Genomic DNA, 21,079 nt, shown 5'->3' on the forward strand with positions numbered 1-21,079 from the left:
TTTTGAGTTCTGAGAACGATAAAAAGAAGACCTCAGAGTATTTGATATACCTCAGTGCTGAAAGTCTGTTAACACACACACATACACACTTATTTATAATGGTTAAGAGGAGGTCTCCAAAGAAGTAAAGAATTCTAGTTGGTCTTAGACGGGTATCCTTCTCTAACAGAAAATGCTAGTTGCCTATCCCAATGTCTTCCTTTTAGAAACAGAATTCTGATTTTATTTTTTGCTAGGCACATTGCTGATCAACTAAAAAGACTAGTTTTTCTATTCTTCCTTTCAGCTATATATGACCTTGGGATTAAGTTCTGACTAATGAAATACCAGCAGATATATCTTACAGAAACCTTCTTAGTTTAATGAGGCCCTCTCCATTTCTTTATCCCAGTGGTGCACTGATAAATGGATTCTCAGAAAGAAAGAAAAAAAAAGCACTGATGCATAGTTTTGCCAACTTCTGTGGTATAAATATTCCCACCATGGCCAATTTCAAGCTACCAAGGTGTTATGGACAGAATTGTGTTTCCCCCAAATTCATATGCTGAAGCCTTAACCCCCAATATGACTGTATTTGGAGATAAGGCCTTTAAGGAGGTAATTAAGGTTAAACTGCGGTCATAATGATGGGGTCCTTATCTAATAAGGACTTATGAGAAGAGACACCAGAAGTGCATGTGCACAGAGAAAAGGCCATGTGAGGACAGAGCAAGAAGGTGGCCACTATCCAGTCTGTGGTATTTTATTATGGCAGCCCAAGAATACTAGTGCACAAGGGAATATCACTGAATGTGAAGTAGGGAAGAGGTGTGTAGAATTGCATTTTGCAACCTGAAATGCAATGGTTCCAGCACACCTAGCTTCATCGCATTGCTTGGAATATAGGTGTGATAGCAAGAGGCTTAGAGGTCCTCTTGTTCCATGATGATTGTGACCACACCCTAGGGACTATGGAATGATGACTAGAAATAAGCCTGCATCTGTGACAGTATTGTGAAGTTGCCCTACCAGCCCTCAACACCAGCTAGACTCAGTACAGGAAGCTCTGGGTATAGCACAAGAGAACACTTACAGAGAGCAAACCACATTTTAAGTACTGTGACTGATTAAGCCACGAGCCAGGTGATCAGAAATGAAGTCACATGAGCAGTTTTCCTAGACTGGAAAGAGACTGCCAGATGGAGGCCATCTCCTGAACCTGAGGCATCAATATTCTTCCAAAGAACCCTGAGAGTGGGGAAGGGTCCCTGGTATGTTTCCACTTTAGGGTTAGATCCTCCATTTTAATTTGGTATTCAAAGAAGTAGCACAAACAAATTTTAAAGGCTTAAATCTTTATAGACTATTATTAGATGGTCTGAGATACTGACTGAGATCATTTCCTGTCCTGGAAGTCACCATTGGGTACAGGGACTATACATGAGATGACACAGAATTAGGAATGCTCCTGAGCATGACTGCCCAAGAATGAAAAGGGACCAATTTTATATCAAGAGATGTAAACAGAAGACTAGGAGGAGAGAGGAGGGCAAAATGAGGAGTATAGTATTTATAGAGAAAGACGGTGCCCTCAATTCTTTTCCCCAAAAGGAAGAGAAGGAAGTTTTGAAATGGTTTATCACACCCCATTCAGAAGCTGCATGTGAGTTATTCCAGAAAAGCCACTCATGTGTAAGGGATTTGCTAGAGGGAGAGACTGACACTTTGTTCCTCAGTTGGATGTTCAGTGTTGTCTTATACATTGTCTCCCTTATCTCCAAACATCCTATAAAGGAGGACTTAAAATGTTAAGTAGAGAAGCTTTTTTATCCGTAAGAAAACTGAGGCACAGAAAGATCAAGAGACTTGTCTAAAGTTATCCAGTAAATGGTTCAATACAGAATAAAAACAGCCCTCTTGGCCACCAGTTAAGTGTTTCCTTAACTACACTGCAGATTCTGCACAGACCACTAGCCTGGAAGAGCACACTGGGCACGCCCTCTTACTCTGTAATTGGTGTAGAGAAAAAGGAACTCTACTGTATGGTCAGTCCTGTCCAATCAAACTTCCTGAGATATGTTCATTGGATATGTTCCAATGAAGCACCTAAAATATGGATAGTGCAACTGAATTTTAAATTTCATTGAATTATAACGAAGTTTAAATAACCAGATGTGGCCAATGGCTATCATATTGGGCAGTGCGGTTCCAAAGAGTAGTTTCTCCAGCTGTGGTTTGTGACCCATTGGTTCATCACGACATCAATTCAGTAGGTTCTAACACTGAAAAAATGAAAAGAAATAAAATAACTTTCTCTCTACTTATATTACCCAAATGCTCCTGCATGTTGTCTACTTTTCATTATAGCCCTTAACATATTAATCATAGTTATATAAAATTCCCTGTCTGATAATTCCGACATCTGTGTCACATCTGTCTGGTCTGATGTGTGTTTCATCTCTCTAGACTATGTTTTTTCCTGGCTTCTTGGCATGTTTTGTAACTTTTTTGTTGAAAACTAGACATGCTGTATCAGATATAAGAAATGAAACAGCTAAGTGTGTACTGAGAGTAATCTGTCTAGGAGTTAGGCTGTATTTACTGTTTGCTGTAGCTGTGGGTACCAGAGTCTTCAAATTCCTCTACCGTCCTTGTCCTTGTCTTCCCTCCTAACCTTGTGCTTCCGTAAGTACTCCTCCTCAGAAAGATTCTGCATCTTGCATACTTTCAACTGTAATCCACTGCCATTACACTGGAACCCTGCTGTGGTGATGGTCAGGTTGGGGGAAGGGGAAGCAGTCTAATCTTATGATTAAATCAGTCTTTTAGTGGGCCTGTGTCTTTCAGCTGTGACCGTCACAAGTGTTTCTGCTGCGGCATAGCTTTCCCTTCCCCACCTTAAGTGAGACTTGAGGGCTAGAGGGGGTTACAACAGGATGGATGCCCTTCCTCAGCTGGGATGAGGCTCTGGTAAAGTGGTTTCCCCTGAAAAGTAGACCTTTGTTATGGAGAACATACTGGGAGTATTTCACCATTAGTCTTCTTCTGATCTAGCAGAGCCCTTCAGGGGATCTTTCTCAGAGCTTCACTGTGTGAACCTGATGGGGTTCCTGGTGGTAAATTCCACAAAATTATAGGTGCCTCTTAAGACTACATCCCCCAGGAGTTTCTTACTTTCAAGCTAGTCCACACTCAGCTTCCAGCAATTCATCAGAATTACCATTTAAGTGCTCCTACCAGTTTATGGCTCCAGTGACTTCTGCTCCAGGTAAGCAGATCTTAGATGTCAGTCTTGATTTACCTTTCTCTCCAGATTTTGGGATGGTTGTTTACCCTACAACCTTAGTTCTCCAATGACTTCAAGAAAAGCCACTGATTTTCAGTTTGTTCGGCTTTTTCTTGTTGTAAGGATGGGAGTGGCAACTTCCAAGCTGTTTATATGTCAGGGCTGAAACCATCAGTCTAAGTATTGCTTTTAAAACTTTTGTTTTCATTATGTTTTCATGAATATGTACTGGGTCATAATGTAAAATGTAGTTCTTGCTAGGGTTCAAAAAATTTCAAGAAACTGTGCCTTGAGACAGAGAAAGTAAGACCATTTCTGCTGAGGCATGTCCCATACGTATTCCCATAATTATTCATGGAACTATCCTGTATATTGCTACATAGCAGCGAACATTTTGTAAGACAATCTGTCATTAACTTAGATAATACACCAGTTGAAAAAAAAAGAGTTAGAAAGGTTTAATTAGCATAACTGGTAAATAATGGTTGGTTGGTTGGTTTATTTTTACTACAAATTTTCTGTTCAACCACATGGATAATATTATGGTCTGGTATATATTGGAAAATTTGGAATTACAGTTTCCTCCTTTTCTGAAAAACATCTGAACTTTGACATTTTATTCTTTGCGCTGCTCTTAGCTACTAGGTAAACTGAACATAAAATCTTAATGTGAACAATTTTATTTGACATTTTGATTTGCTATTTGGGAAGTATTATCTAAGTACTTCTTAATTTGTAATATTGATTTTTCTATAGTGATTTAGTCTAACTAGATTTAGTTTAACTTCTAAACTAATTAGTTAAAAATTATTCCTCATTAAATCATTTTAAAATGTGGCATAAGGAAGTAAGGGGCTTTGGAAGAAAAGGAAAAGAAACAGAAAGAATTCTTTCTTATCTCACTTTTGCATATCCTTGTCCATGACAGGAAGCAGTGTCTAAGATGTTTATAAATGATTGGTGTAAAGTCTTTCCTTCTATAATCCAACTCTGACCTAAGCTGTGCAAGGAAATCCATAGAGGGGACACATGCTTCACACAACACAACAGAAAAGATTTGTAAATGCGCTGTAAATGGATTTCATTATAGCTACAGTCTAAAAAGAAAACAAAAAAGCTCAGGATGCATTTGATATATTCTTTAATTTTAAATATTTTTACTACACTTCCAAATTTATAATAAGATTGAATATCTTTGTACTTTAAAATATTTTATGAAATCCACATTTATAAAGTTAGGTAATTTTATTCTCTAATTATAAAAGGACACCATAAATTCAAAAACCAAGTAGTCCTGCATTTATATCAAAACATTCAGAAATTAATATATTAAATTTTGATTTTAGTACAGTTATCACAGCAAGTGTGTCTATTCCATCTGGAATTTTAAATCCAATGCAACTTATCATGCTGAAGCAAAGTTGGATAATAAAATGGTTAGGTTCATAATTTAAATAAGGAAAAGAGGGAAGATTGTATATAGAAATGGTACCATGATGATAAAATAGTGAAAAAGAACTATGCTTTCCAAAACAAAAATATACTCAAAAAATATACTTTTTTTGCATGGCAAAAAAAGTAAAGAAGAAAAAAGAAAATCATGAATGAAAATCCAAAAGTCTGCTAATCCTGTTAAAATAAAGCAAATAATTTTAGTTCCATATTTAATAGCTGACATATTAAAGTGTTCTCTGCTGACATAAAGTATGTGATGTTACTGGCTGTCATTTTACCACATGGTACACAAACTAAGTTCTCATAATTTACACATTCGTGCTTTTGCGAATCCAGATTAATAATAACAGCTATGGGTATGTGAAAGCTAAACACAGGAAACACCTGCAGAACAATATTAGTTTCTGTAGGGAACTGAAACCATTTACCATAAATTTATTGAAAGAAACTCAGAATAATGTTTTATATTTATTAAAGCATAAAAAAATTTCTTACCTAAAGCTTTCATACACCAGACTGTCTTATTCCAGAGGGCTGGCCGTGTTCTAATGCATTTACTATTTGACGTAAATTCAACCTCCACAGAATCACCAATTACTTCATCTCTCAAAATAATAAATATTTCACCAGGATTCTATAAGATGAAAAATAGAACCCAATTAGGCATTTTTAAAAGTTTTCATTAACCAAAGAACCCAGTGCATTTATTAACGATAAAGGTCGCACATGATAATTATATATCTCCATTGTGTCCGTAGTTTCAGCCATATTCAGAAATGAAATATATAAAGGTGATTCTCACAGCATTTTAAGTGTATCCACTTGATGTCTATTGAATACTCAATTTTTTTTCCCCAACACCAGATTTTGCAACTGAAAAGACAGTGAGGACAGAGCAGCTCCCTTTCCTCTCACCTCATCCCTGTGTGTGAGGTTCTATCTGAGGGTGATGAGCATCAGTTCACAGATCTCCAAGGAATGTAATTCAGCTGCTAACCAAATCCTTTTTTTTCCAAATCCCTTTCCTTTACCTTTCCAGAACTTGGTGTATTTATCTATATATGAGAGGACTGAACAGGTTTAGCTTTAAGACCTCTTATAATTTAATTATGATGAATTGTTTTAAATGTCTAATACAGTTGACCCTTGAACAACATAGGAGCACCGACCCTACGCACAGTGGAAAATCCATGTATAATTGATATTAGGCCCTCCGCAATTCAACCAACTACAGATCATGTTGTACTGGGGTATTTACTATTGAAAAAACTCCATGTTTAAGTGGACCCATACAGTCCAAAACCCCTGTTCAAAACAAATACTGTATGCTAACACATATATATGTAATCTAAAAAAAAGAAAAAAAGGTTCTGAAGAACCTAGGGGCAGGACAGGAATAAAGATGCAGATGTAGAGAATGGACTTGAGGACACGGGGAGGGGGAAGGGTACGCTGGGACGAAGTGAGAGAGTGGCATGGACATGTATACACTAACAAATGTAAAATAGATAGCTAGTGGGAAGCAGCCGCATAGTACAGGGAGATCAGCTTGGTGCTTTGTGACCACCTAGAGGGGTGGGATAGGGAGGGTGGGAGGGAGGGAGATGCAAGAGGGAAGAGATATGGGAACATATGTATATGTATAGCTGCTTCACTTTGTTATAAAGCAGAAACTAACACACCATTGTAAAGCAATTATAGTCCAACAAAGATGTTAAAAACAAAAAAATCCATGTTTAAGTAGACACATGCAGTTCAAAACCCCTGTTGTTCAAGGGTCAAGTGTAGTTTTAATCTTACCTAATAGAGGTTCTCTGGTTACTCTTTACAATGAGTATCAGTGAAGGCTATTGAGTTGACAACGGTTATAAATCTAAAAATTTCAAGATTTTATTAAGGTGGAAAAGCTAAATCTATATACATAAGATATAAAGGGTTACTGAAAACCTTTTCTGAAAACAATCCAGAAAGAAAATTAAGGATAAGAAGATTAGAATTAATATAGAAAAAAAGAAGGAATAAACACTTATTGAGCATCTGTTTTATACTAGGAATTATGCTTTTTATATAAAGCCATTTCCTTTAATCCTAACCAAAACAAACACACACAGACATATACACACAAACATACACACATACCCCAAAACCAAAATGGAAGGCTATCATTTTCTCTTTTACAAATAGGGTAACTAATACAGAGAGTTACATTCTGAAGATCAACCAGAACTATCTAAATTTAAAATCTGTACTACTCTTTACATCTTGCTGTTTAAACCCTTCAAAATAACTAAAATGAAATATATTTTTATGGTTATCTCAGATATCACCCTTCAAAGACTTTCTTCAAAGTCAAACTAAATTTCAGTCCTTCACAAAATAAACAGAAACCTCATTTACATGCTCTTATAAAATTGTTTTTATCCAAAAGTCATTAATTTCAAAGTTCTCTTATTAAATATTCTCTCCCTAAGCATAAATCCCACCAATAAAACTTACATTTTTAAAGCTCTGAAAAAAAGAGTTTCTACAAATATGTTGATGTTAAAAAAATCATTTCAGCTGATACACATCCACTTCAGGCATTTCTCCATCGGAGTCTAGCACTCTCCAGTATTTGTCCACAGATTATTTTGCACTAAATTTCTCCACACCGAGTAAATTGCTCATCGAGAAAAGATCCCCCAATTCCACCTATTGCCCTGGCCTCACACACCCTACATGTCGGAAAACACTTCTCTGTTTCTTTGCTTGTGCCTCCCCACGCACTGCTTCATCTGAGGGCTGAGGTCAGGAATGGGAGCCCTCCTGGTGCTCACGTCTGCCGCCTCCTCTTCACAGGACCTCATTGCCAGTGCAGTTCTTCAATCCCTCCACTGCTCACATCTCACCCCTTACTCTGAAGCTTTAATGGCTTCCCACTTCACTTTGGCTCAGATCCCAAGATCCTCGGCTTCAAACTTCTTCGGAGTTCTCTTCCCTAGTACATCTCTTCTTGTATAACTTTGACCTCTCGCTTTCCAAACTTAGTGAGCCTTAGCGGATATCCTCTCCCAGTGTTTATTCACCTAGAGAACTCATTCTCATTCACGAGGGCTCACACAGGCTGCTTCTCATGCATCAGATTCTCTCCCTAATAGAGGGCAGGACTCCACCTTTCAACCATTTCCAGAGAAGAGTTCTCAACAAAAGACAAGCACACAGACCACCCCCAAGGAGGCGCTGACACCTCATTTGTACCCGGGACCAGCTTCATGGGCATGCAACCTCTGCAGCTTCACGGGCATGCAACCTCTGCAGCTTCACAGGCCCTGCACTTGGAAGAGCACTGCACTTGCCTTAATGTTCTGCTGTTGCAGCTTGAAATGCTTAAGAATTTGAACAGAGGTCCCTACCTTTTCATTTTGCACCGGGCCCTGCTAATTAGGTAGCTGGTCCTGTTTGTACGTACGTTGGCATGCCCTTGAGTTCCTCCTCTCCCTCCATCTCCCCACATGTATCCTCTCCATCGAGGTCCAACTCAGGTTTCGCGCACAACTTCCGAAGGAATCATGAAACATTTCGCACCTGTACTCCTCATTTGACCCCTTCTAAGCCACGCCCTCTGGTCTTAATACGCTTTTCATGCCTGTGTCTAGGCTTCCCAGATAGATTTTAAACATCCCGAAGGTATGTTTATTTTTTCATATCGTTGCGGCATCTTGTAAGAATTAGGTACATATGAGATGATCTGTATATATTTTTCAATTCAGATAGAATACCTCTATAAAAATAGGACATGTTTTACACTGAGCAAGCTCTACTCATTATCCCCCTCAGGACTCACAGCTTCATCTGCTTCCTGCATCTCCATGCACGAAGGGGGCTTCGGAGGAGGGAAGGCCTGCACTCGTCCAGCCCTGTCCTTAACTATTATGGGCGTTTTAGTTAAAGATATAATTATTGGGGGCTTCGGAGGAGGGAAGGCCTGCACTCGTCCAGCCCTGTCCTTAACTATTATGGGCGTCTTAATTAAAGATATAATTATTGGGGCACATTTAACTCAATGAAGGAAATATTAGGACATTCGTATGGTCATAAATTGAGTGTTATCAGTTATGAAGCTGTTATTTTGCTCTCAATCTTTCTGACTTCTCTGTTTATCCCTTATTTGGCTCTGACCATCCAGAAAGAGAAAGAGTTATAATAATTATCACTTCCAAACTCTACAGATTCGCTGCAATGGTCACAACCCTTGAGACCTCACCAAAAGGGCTGGAACTCTGTCTACAATACAACACAGGTAGTGGAGTTTCTAGACTGTCAGGATGGGTGTCTTTAGGCTTTAATGAATCAGTAAGTACCGGTAACAAAGGATTTTGATCTTAGTGGATCATATCAGCTTACTATGACTTGCACACAGACAAATGGCTTTTTTCATATTCATAATTAATAGGCACTAGCTCTACAAGCACAGGTGCATGGGCCTCATTAAGCCAGCACTGTGCAAGTCCCTGCAGCTGACCCTAATCTGACCCGTGACAGCAGAGCAAGGGTTAGGTTATGGCAATGGTTCCAAAGTTAGCTGCTAATTCTCACCTTCAGAATCACCTGGGAAGCTTTTAAAACTCCCAATCTCCAGGCCATAACTCAGACCATTTACATCTGAATCTCTGGGGGTAGGATTCAGACATTATTACTTTTTAAAACCTCCCCTAGTAATCTCTATATGCTGCTTAGTTTGAGAACCACTTGGTTACAGGGAAAAAACATCTTTTGTCATCGTAAAACCTTATCTCGAAAGGGGTAATACTTCACAACATAGACATTTTAGGCATTGATACACACAATAATCTTTTGCTGCTTTAACTGTATTTTTCAATTAAATCACAGGACTTGACTTTAAGTTAAGGTTGGCTACCAAGGACTAGTGTGTGACTTGGTGTCAGAAATAAGTGGGCAGTGCTGTTAGCTTCTGTGTATTGTTTTAAACTGTATTCAGTGCCAAGGAGTGAACAGGTAGGAGCTAATCTCTGAAGTTTTTGTAGTTTGCCTGTGGGCCCTTCTACAAGTCACACCCCTTTATATATTCTCAGAATTTCTCTAGAGTCACTGGTTATATAATCTGTGGTCTATACAGATTTAGGTTTGGAGTCTCATATTATGGTTGCAGCCACAAAGCTAAACATCAGTGAAGGTCAAACAAAATGAAGGTCTTTATTAGGGAATATGCCATGTTCTAGGATTCAGATAGAAAAAGGATTCCACGAAATTAATAGAGATCCAAATGCTGATAAGTCCCCTTAAAAGGCCTTTTCTGGTTATGCTATAACTTTAAGAACTAAATTTGCTCAAGAAATCAACAAGTGACCAGACTACTTTTAAAAGCACATTTCAGTCTTATCAGAACAGTAGCAGTGGGAGAATAACATAAAGAAATATCAGTTAATTATACCAAAGGAAGTAAGAGGTTTGGGGTGGAGAAAAGCTGCGATTGCAGCAGATTCTATCAAAAGGAAGGGAGAATGACATATTGAAGTCCTGCCTACACAGGTAAAACAAGATAGAAAAAAATAAGCTCACTCTTGACTGCTCTTTAGGATGGTGCTACTGAAGAAGCAACAGACAGGCCATTACTGACCCGTGACTGGGGCTCAGAGAAATCACAGGAGAGGCAAGAGGCATCTGGGAGCAAACGACAGTACTTCCGAGAGGGCCATTGAGGAAAACACTCATAGGCTCTCTCTTAAAGATTCAGGTCAAATCCATTAAAAAAAAAATCCAGTGATTGAATCACTTTTGAGAGGTGATGCAGCTCTAACAAGTGATCACAGAACAACTGACAGGACTGCAGACAAGCCTCTGAAGAAGAACACTGCCTCCTTGATGCCATTACGAGGTGATGTGAAGGCAACCTATTATTAAGAGGCACGAATGTATTTCCTGTGCTCTGGGGCACGATTTAACCTTGGCAGTACTGACATGTTTGAACCAGAGAAGTCATTGCTGTGGGGGCTGCCCTGTGCACTGTAGGATGTTTAGCAGCATCCCTGGCTTCTACCCACCAGATGCCAGCAGCAACCCCCCAGTTATGACAACAAATCTGAATGCAGACTTTGCCAAATATCCCTTTGGGGGAGACAGCCAAATCAGTCCCAGATAAGAACCACTACTCTGAGGGAATTTGCCTGAGAAAGTAATGAAATTAGGACTTTGGAGTAAATACACAGCAAAGGGAAAAGAAGCTAGCAAATCATAGACCAGGTCCAGTTCTGATTTAGATGTTATGCCAATGGAAGAACGTCTCCCAGGTGGATTATTCATCAAGGACAAAAACTGAATAACATTCATTTCAACAATGGATGTGCTTATTATTAGCAGGCTTAGAATTCACTGATTTCATATCTCTCATGATCAATTACCCTATACAAGACAAAATCAGGAAGAATATGCTAGAAGTGCAAATATCCTGGCCCATACCAACGAAAAAAAATTAACACATACTAAAATAGAACAAATATTGTTAATCCTAGAAAAGAGGCAAAATGAAGCAGCAGAATTAAACTGTTAAAACTCATTTAGGTATTTCTTAAAAAGATAGGGAATAACTTACATAAATATAACACTGGAGGCACATCTTCACTAGTGCATGAAAAAAAACTGTTGAAGAAAAAAACCTTTTTTCTTCTGTTTTTGAAGGAGCACAAAATTTCAAGGTCCAGGAAATCCAAAATCCATGGAAAGGAACAATGCTGGGAAAGATGACTCAGCAGAGGGATCAATACTGCCAGGCTTAGCCGGGAGGGAGTCCTGGAAGAAGTCTGGAGCTGCCGAAGAGGTAAGAGACTTTTTCTTCCCTCTTTGTTTCCTGGTGCGCGAGGAGAGGGGATTAAGAGCGCTGCTTAAAGGAGCTCCAGAGACGGGCGCGAACCGCAGCTAAAGGCGTGGACCCCAGAGACGGGCGTGGAGACGCTGGGGCTACTGCTGTCGCCGCCAAGAGGCTTGTGTGCGAGCGCAGGTCACTATCCACACCTACCTTCCGGAGAGCCTGTGCAGCCCGCCACTGCCGGGGTCCCGGGATCCAGAGACGGCTTTCCCGGGAGAGCGCACGGCGCGCCACGGGCTGGTGCAACGTCACGCCGGCGTCTGCCGCCGCAGGCTCGCCCCGCCCTCCGTGCACCTCCCTCCCTCCCGGACTGAGTGAGCCAGAGTCCCCGAAGCAGCTGCTCCTTTAACCCCGTCCTGTCCGATCAAAGAACAGACGCCCTCCAGCGATCTACACGCAGAGGCGGGGCCAAATCCAAAGCTGAGACCCGCGAGCTGTGAGAACAAAGAAGAGAAAGGGAAATCTCTCCCAGCAGCCTCAGAAGCAGCGGATTAAAGCTCCACAATCAACTTGATGTACCCTGCATCTGTGGAATACATGAATAGACAACGAATCATCCCAAATTGAGAAGCCGTGTGGATGAAATGTTCTTGGTGCTGCAGCCAGGAGTCAATGCTGTGTCTCTGAGGTGGGAGAGCCAACTTCAGGACACTGGTCCACAAGAGACCTCCCAGCTCCACATAATATCAAATGGCGAAAATCTTCCAGAGATCTCCATCTCAACACCAGCACCCAGCTTCACTCAACGACCAGCAAGCTACAGTGCTGGACACCCTATGCCAAACAACTAGCAAGACAGGAACACAACCCCACCCATTAGCAGAGAGGCTGCCTAAAATCATAAAAAGTCCACAGACACCCCAAAACACACCACCAGACGTGGACCTGCCCACCAGAAACACAAGGTCCAGCCTCATCCACCAGAACACAGGCACTGGTCCCCTCCAACAGGAAACCTACACAACCTACTGAACCAACCTAGGCCACTTGGGACAGACACCAAAAACAACGGGAACTACGAACCTGCAGCCTGCAAAAAGGAGACCCCAAACACAGTAAGATAAGCAAAATGAGAAGACAGAAAAACACACAGCAGGAGAAGGAGCAAGATAAAAATCCACCAGACCTAACAAATGAAGAGGAAATAGGCAGTCTACCTGAAAAAGAATTCAGAATAATGATAGTAAAGATGATCCAAAATCTTGGAAACAGAATAGACAAAATGCAAGAAACAGTTAACAAGGACTTAGAAGAGCTAAAGATGAAACAAGCAACGCTGAACAACACAATAAATGAAATTAAAAATACTCTAGATGGGATCAATAGCAGAATAACTGAGGCAGAAGAACGGATAAGTGACATGGAAAATAAAATAGGGGAAATAACTACTGCAGAGCAGAAGAAAGAAAAAAGAATGAAAAGAACTGAGGACAGTCTCAGAGACCTCTGGGACAACATTAAACGCACCAACATTCGAATTATAGGGGTTCCAGAAGAAGAAGAGAAAAAGAAAGGGACTGAGAAAATATTTGAAGACATTAGAGTTGAAAACTTCCCTAATATGGGAAAGGAAATAGTTAATCAAGTCCAGGAGGCACAGAGAGTCCCATACAGAATAAATCCAAGGAGAAATACGCCAAGGCACATATTAATCAAACTGTCAAAAATTAAATACAAAGAAAACATATTAAAAGCAGCAAGGGAAAAACAACAAATAGCACACAAGGGAATCCCCATAAGGTTAACAGCTATCTTTCAGCAGAAACTCTGCAAGCCAGAAGGGACTGGCAGGACATATTTAAAGTGATGAAGGAGAAAAACCTGCAACTAAGATTACTCTACCCAGCAAGGATCTCATTCAGATTTGATGGAGAAATTAAAATGTTTACAGACAAGCCAAAGCTGAGAGAGTTCAGCACCACCAAACCAGCTTTACAACAAATGCTAAAGGAACTTCTCTAGGCAAGAAACACAACAGAAGGAAAATACCTACAATAACGAACCCAAAACAATTAAGAAAATGGGAATAGGAACATACATATTGATAATTACCTTCACTATAAATGGATTAAATGCTCCCACCAAAAGACACAGATTGGCTGAATGGATACAAAAACAAGACCCATATATATGCTGTCTACAAGAGACCCAGTTCAAGCCTAGAGACACATACAGACTCAAAGTAAGGGGATGGAAAAAGATATTCCATGCAAATGGAAACCTAAAGAAAGCTGGAGTAGCAATTCTCATATCAGACAAAATAGACTTTAAAATAAAGGCTATTAGAAGAGACAAAGAAGGACACTACATAATGATCAAGGGATCGATCCAAGAAGAAGATATAACAATTGTAAATATTTATGCACCCAACATAGGAGCACCTCAATACATAAGGCAAATACTAACGGCCATAAAAGGGGAAATCGACAGTAACACATTCATAGTAGGGGACTTTAACACCCCACTTTCAGCAATGGACAGATCATCTAAAATGAAAATAAATAAGGAAACACAAGCTTTAAATGATACATTAAACAAGATGGACTTAAATGATATTTATAGGACATTCCATCCAAAAACAACAGAATACACATTTTTCTCAAGTGCTCATGGAACATTCTCCAGGACAGATCATATCGTGGGTCACACATCAAGCCTTGGTAAATTTAAGAAAATTGAAATTGTATCAAGTATCTTTTCCGACCACAACGCTATGAGACTAGATATCAATTACATGAAAAGATCTGTAAAAAATACAAACACATGGAGGCTAAACAATACACTACATAATAACGAAGTGGTCACTAAAGAAATCAAAGAGGAAATCAAAAAATACCTAGAAAGAAATGACAATGGAGACACAACGACCCCAAACCTATGGGATGCAGCAAAAGCAGTTCTAAGAGGGAAGTTTATAGCAATACAATCCCACCTTAAGAAACAGGAAACATCTCAAATAAACAACCTAACCTTGCACCTAAAGCAATTAGAGAAAGAAGAACAAAAACACCCCAAAGTTAGCAGAAGGAAAGAAATCATAAAAATCAGATCAGAAATAAATGAAAAAGAAATGAAGGAAACTATAGCAAAGATCAATAAAACTAAAAGCTGGTTCTTTGGGACAATAAACAAATTTGATAAATCATTAGCCAGACTCATCAAGAAAAACAGGGAGAAGACTCAAATCAATAGAGTTAGAAATGAAAAAGGAGAAGTAACAACTGACACTGCAGAAATACAAAGATCATGAGAGATTACTACAAGCAACTCTATGCCAATAAAATGGACAACCTGGAAGAAATGGACAAATTCTTAGAAATGCACAACCTGCCAAGACTGAATCAGGAAGAAATAGAAAATATGAATACACCAATCACAAGCACTGAAATTGAAACTGTGATTAAAAATCTTCCAACAAACAAAAGCTCAGGACCAGATGGCTTCCCAGGCAAATTCTATCAAACACTTAGAGAAGAGCTAACACCTCTCCTTCTCAAACTCTTCCAAAATACAGCAGAGGGAGGAACACTCCCAAACTCATTCTACGAGGCCACCATCACCTTGATACCAAAACCAGACAAGGATGTCACAAAGAAAGAAAACTACAGGCCAATATCACTGATGAACATACATGCAAAAATCCTCAACAAAATACTAGCAAACAGAATCCAACAGCACATTAAAAGGATCATACACCATGATCAAGTGGGTTTTAGTCCAGGAATGCAAGGATTCTTCAATATACGCAAATCAATCAACGTGATACACCATATTATCAAATTGAAAGAGAAAAACCATATGATCACCTCAGTAGATGTACAGAAAGCTTTCGACAAAATTCAACAACGATTTATGATAAAAACCCTGCAGAAAGTAGGCACAGAGGGAACTTTCCTCAACATAATAAAGGCCATATATGACAAACCCACAGCCAACATCCTCCTCAATGGTGAAAAACTGAAACCATTTCCACTAAGATCAGGTAGAAGACAAGGTTGCGCACTCTCACCACTCTTATTCAACATAGTTTTGGAAGTTTTAGCCACAGCAATCAGAGAAGAAAAGGAAATAAAAGGAATCCAAATCAGAAAAAAAGAAGTAAAGCTGTCACTGTTTGCAGATGACATGATACTATACATAGAGAATCCTAAAGATGCTACCAGAAAACTACTAGAGCTAATCAATGGATTTGGTAAAGTAGCAGGATACAAAATTAATGCACAGAAAACTCTGGCATTCCTAAATACTAATGATGAAAAATCTGAAAGTGAAATCAAGAAAACACTCCCATTTACCATTGCAACAAAAAGAATAAAATATCTAGGAATAAACCTATCTAAGGAGACAAAAGACCTGTATGCAGAAAATTATAAGACACTGATGAAAGAAATTAAAGATGATACAAATAGATGGAGAGATATACCATGTTGTTAGATTGGAAGAATCAACATGGTGAAAATGACTCTACTACCCAAAGCAATCTACAGATTCAATGCAATCCCTATCAAACTACCACTGGCATTTTTCACAGAACTAGAACAAAAAAATTCACAATTTGTATGGAAACACAAAAGACCCCGAATAGCCAAAGCAATCTTGAGAACGAAAAATGGAGCCAGAGGAATCAGGCTCCCTGACTTCAGACTATACTACAAAGCTACTGTAATCAAGACAGTATGGTACTGGCACAAAAACAGAAAGATAGATCAATGGAACAGGATAGAAAGCCCAGAGGTAAACCCACGGACATATGGTCACCTTATCTTTGATAAAGGAGGCAGGAATGTACAGTGGAGAAAGGACAGCCTCTTCAATAAGTGGTGCTGGGAAAACTGGACAGGGACATGTAAAAGTATGAGATTAGATCACTCCCTAACACCATACATAAAAATAAGCTCAAAATGGATTAAAGACCTAAATGTAAGGCCAGAAACTATCAAACTCTTAGAGGAAAACATAGGCAGAACACTCCATGACATAAATCACAGCAAGATCCTTTTTGACCCACCTCCTAGAGAAATGGAAATAAAAACAAAAATAAACAAATGGGACCTAATGAAACTTCAAAGCTTTTGCACAGCAAAGGAAACCATAAACAAGACCAAAAGACAACCCTCAGAATGGGAGAAAATATTTGCAAATGAAGCAACTGACAAAGGATTAATCTCCAAAATTTATAAGCAGCTCATGCAGCTCAATAACAAAAAAACAAACAACCCAATCCAAAAATGGGCAGAAGACCTAAATAAACATTTCTCCACAGAAGATATACAGACTGCCAACAAACACATGAAAGAATGCTCAACATCTTTAATCATTAGAGAAATGCAAATCAAAACTACAGTGAGATATCATCTCACACCAGTCACAATGGCTATCATCAAAAAATCTAGAAACAATAAATGCTGGAGAGGGTGTGGAAAAAAGGGAACACTCTTGCACTGCTGGTGGGAATGGGAATTGGTACAGCCACTATGGAGAACAGTATGGAGGTTCCTTAAAAAACTACAAATAGAGCTACCGTATGACCCAGCAATCCCACTACTGGGCATATACCCTGAGAAAACCATAATTCAAAAAGAGTCATGTACCAAAATGTTCATTGCAGCCCTATTTACAATAGCCCAGAGATGGAAACAACCTAAGTGTCCATCATCGGATGAATGGATAAAGAAGATGTGGTACATATATACAATGGAATATTACTCAGCCATAAAAAGAAACGAAATTGAGCTATTTGTAATGAAGTGGATAGACCTAGAGTCTGTCATACAGAGTGAAGTAAGTCAGAAAGAGAAAGACAAATACCATATGCTAACACATATATATGGAATTTAAGAAGAAAAAAAAGTCCTGAAGAACCTAGGGGTAAGACAGGAATAAAGACCTACTAGAGAATGGACTTGAGGATATGGGGAGGGGGAAGGGTAAGCTGTGACAAGGCGAAAGAGAGGCATGGACATATATACACTACCAAACGTAAAATAGCTAGCTAGTGGGAAGCAGCCGCATAGCACAGGGAGATCAGCTCGGTGCTTTGTGACCGCCTGGAGGGGTGGGATAGGGAGGGTGGGAGGGAGACGCAAGAGGGAGGGGATATGGGAACATATGTATATGTATAACTGATTCATTTTGTTATAAAGCAGAAACGAACACACACACACGCAGAAAAAAAAATACTGCCAGGCTCCTGAGGTCAAAAGCAACAGCAGCCTTATCTGCTGCCTCAGTTAAACTATCTACTTATGCTGCTTCTCCAGAGCGGAGGAGGGAACAGGGAGAGCACTTCTCCAGGAGCAGGTCCACAGACCCAAGCAGTTCTGCAGCAAGAGGCAACAGGTGAGATTAAAACTAATTCTCTGGTCATCAGAGAGAATGAAGACGGTGCCATTAGATTGAACCAGTCAACTCAGCACTGGCATGCTGGAAACATAAAACCATAAGGGGAAATTCATAGATATTGAAGATACTGGGTGAGAAAGAGGCACATCTCAAATATGACCTGGTGACTGGCAAGGATAGTCTTGTAAATTTCTAGATTTTTAGACGATGGCAGGGAAGTCTCAAAATATCAATTCCAGAGAAAGGAGGCCGTATCCTTAAGTGGACTCTACTTACCCAGTAATTCAAAGACTTCTCAGAAATGTTCAAAGGTTGTGCTTTCAGACAATTGGCATAGACTGAACGTTATCCTGGCCAATCTGAAACATGATTTTCACTCATTTGGATATACATAATCTTTCCTGTGGTGCTTGGAAATTGGGACTTGGATTCAGACTCTACTAAGATCTAGGTTCTGAGAATACAAGGTTTTGACTGGGATGACTATTTTTGGTCCAGGGATTTGTTTATTTCAATTTTTTAATGTGTAGGTCTGATGCTAAAATAATCTTATATGACCTTTCAACTCTTAGGACTGTTTAAAAAGTGGGGTACCCAAGAGAGGTTTGGAATTGAAATAATGTAACTGCAGAGGGTCTGAAAGAATTGTATCCATGTCAGTAAAAGCCCACAGTTCTGTTACCGAAAGAACCCTCATCCTGCTCAGCCATCTGAGTGAGCTATCTCTGCTTGGAGGGCAGTGGGGTTTAATTTTTGGATTTTGATTTCTCTGCAATTTAATAATGGAAAGGTTTTATATTGTTCAAATTTTACTCTTGCAGATATTTTTGAAAGCAGCTATTTAGACTCATTGCATAATTCCTGGTGAGCAATTTTTAGTTCCAGAGGGCTTTTTTTTTTTTTTTGCTTTTTTTGCTTTGACTTTACCTACTTGAGAACAGTTCTGATTTCCATTTTATAGTCTCTTCTATTTATTTCTGTCTCTTCCATTATTTCTGACTCAATAGGAGCCACTGGTTCTGCTTGTTTGGCCTGATCTCCCTTCCTCAAGTAGGTTGTAATTGTTCTTTGCCTGATCCTCTATCTCAGTTCCCTCAAACCTGTACAGTTTCAGTTCCTGGGGTCTTTAAGGGAGTGCCAAAGAAGATTTTGTTCCTCTGGAACTGATAACATAGTAAAACGGCGATTCTCCTGCTTGGGCGTGGGGTCTGGAGGTGAGGGAATTAAGCTTTCCCAAACTGCACAGAACGTTCTGCTTCTCCCAGGGCTGCTGGTATCATCAGGATCAGGGGATTCTCTCCCAAAATATGCCTCCCAGTAAGAAGACAAGTGCAGCTCCTATCACATTAACCTACTGGCGTCCACCTGAAGGACCCTCTCATGCAGCTCTCAAGGTCGTCCTGTATCTTTTGCTCTTCCCGGTCAAGCATACCATAGACACTGAGGACCAGCATCTTTTTATTGTCTGGAGATTACGTAGCCCAAGTTTTGGTCAAGCTCTAGCAGTAGGCTTATTTTAGTGGCTCAGTCCAATGAAGACTTAGAAGGAAGAAATGTTGGCAACATGTGTTCATATAGTCACCTCCTGAGAAATCCACTCCCTCTAACATTATACTTTTATTCCCCAAAGGACCAGCTCTTCTAGCTCTATGATAGTTCCACTTCATAATGTAGGCCTTTGATATATGTTTTATAATTTAAAAATCAGTGGTCATAAAACATAAGTATTTTCAAAGTCTACTCAGGAATGTATTTCCTTTTATGAAAATAAAATCCTTGATCTGGTTAATATGAATCCAACTTTCTTTTAAATAGCTTGATATATATATAGCAATTGTAAATCTGTCTGTAACGCGTCAAGTAACATTTAATAAAATGATGCTTTCATATATGTTTCAATACTTTATTATTCAACAATATGTATCAAATGCCTACTAACTACCAGATATTGTTCTGGGTTCTGAGGACATGGCCATGAACAGAGTAGACGAAAATGCCTCTATGTTGTAGCTTCTAGTGTTAGTTACATTCTAGTGAAATGCAGTATCCATTAAAATAATGCAGTCACTTAAATAACAAGGTGTCTTTACTGACCTCACATGGAATCTCAGCGGGAAGCACCACCGCCTGTGATATGGTGCTTCTTGAAGCTTCTGATAATTCTTCAATTTCCTTTCTCTCACTTATTTGCCCAGAATGTTCCACTCTTGGGTCTGTTGGAATAATGACCTCAAGGTAGTCCTCAGAACCTAGAGGAAAGTTCATGAATGTAGATTACAATATAGCTAAGGCCATATTATTTCCTCCATTGTTATAAAAACTAATTGCTAAACAATTGATTTATTTATAATTGCTAAACAATTAATATGTGGGACAACCAAACTGAGTTTAAGACAGCTAAAGGAAATGAACCAATGTTAAGAATTAAAATAATGCTTCATAATTTAACTAGTATTATAACCTTAAGCTACTAAACTAAATCAAATACATAATAATATTTTCATCCACTAGTTAAGTATTTTCCCCAAAAAAATCCAACCACCATTTAATACTGTCTCTTAATATTAAACCAATAAATCTGAAATACATGAAACTATTTTTCAATGCCTATAATTAAGAAAATTTATTCATTTTAAATCAGAACAATTATTTACCCTTCACATATATTTCTAATTTTAAAAACGAAAAGCATAACTAGGAGACAATCACTAAACTAGTATTTCTATGAAACACTCGTTTAAGAGTGAAATATTAGTGTTCATCAAAATGTTAATGTGTTCTGTGAAAAAAGTGTCCTAAATTAAATAAGTTGGGTTTCTTTATGGCAGTATTACTAAGAACACTAAAATATGCTAATGTGAATTTTGAATCTCAAAGAAGGGAAAAGAGTATTTGATTTTTAAAACATTTAACATTTATTAACTTAGCATCGTCTCAATCATTAAGACACTTCTCTCTATTGAAGAAGAGTTGTGTTAAGAGAGATGGATAATACTTTTATTACTCAATGTTTCAAAGCCCAGAGCATTTCATTAGGGCACAGAACCAATATGACTGGAACCAAGGCTCTTACCACTAGAGACTCACAACTGTCATCTTAGGCCAACCTCAAATGTATCTCTCAAATCCTCAAACAAGGGAACTGGAGAAAAGGA

General features: G+C 38.9%; 1 protein-coding gene across 2 annotated transcripts in view; it reads right to left on the minus strand.

Moving 5' to 3' along the window:
* Window positions 1–21,079, minus strand: part of BANK1 (B cell scaffold protein with ankyrin repeats 1) — a gene marked incomplete at its 3' end in the record, with an annotated part of 293,516 nt that overhangs the window by 228,693 nt on the left and 43,744 nt on the right. For both annotated transcript variants that reach the window (XM_079707706.1, XM_079707705.1), the window contains exons 2-3: window positions 20,019–20,173; window positions 5,216–5,354 (exon numbers count right to left, since the gene is read on the minus strand). In XM_079707706.1, the coding sequence (XP_079563832.1) occupies window positions 5,216–5,354; window positions 20,019–20,173 (294 nt within the window). The remainder of the gene's footprint in view (window positions 1–5,215; window positions 5,355–20,018; window positions 20,174–21,079) is intronic.

This window comes from Hyperoodon ampullatus (genome assembly GCF_949752795.1).
Source record: "Hyperoodon ampullatus genome assembly, chromosome: 1".
NCBI classification, from domain to species: Eukaryota; Metazoa; Chordata; class Mammalia; order Artiodactyla; family Ziphiidae; genus Hyperoodon; species Hyperoodon ampullatus.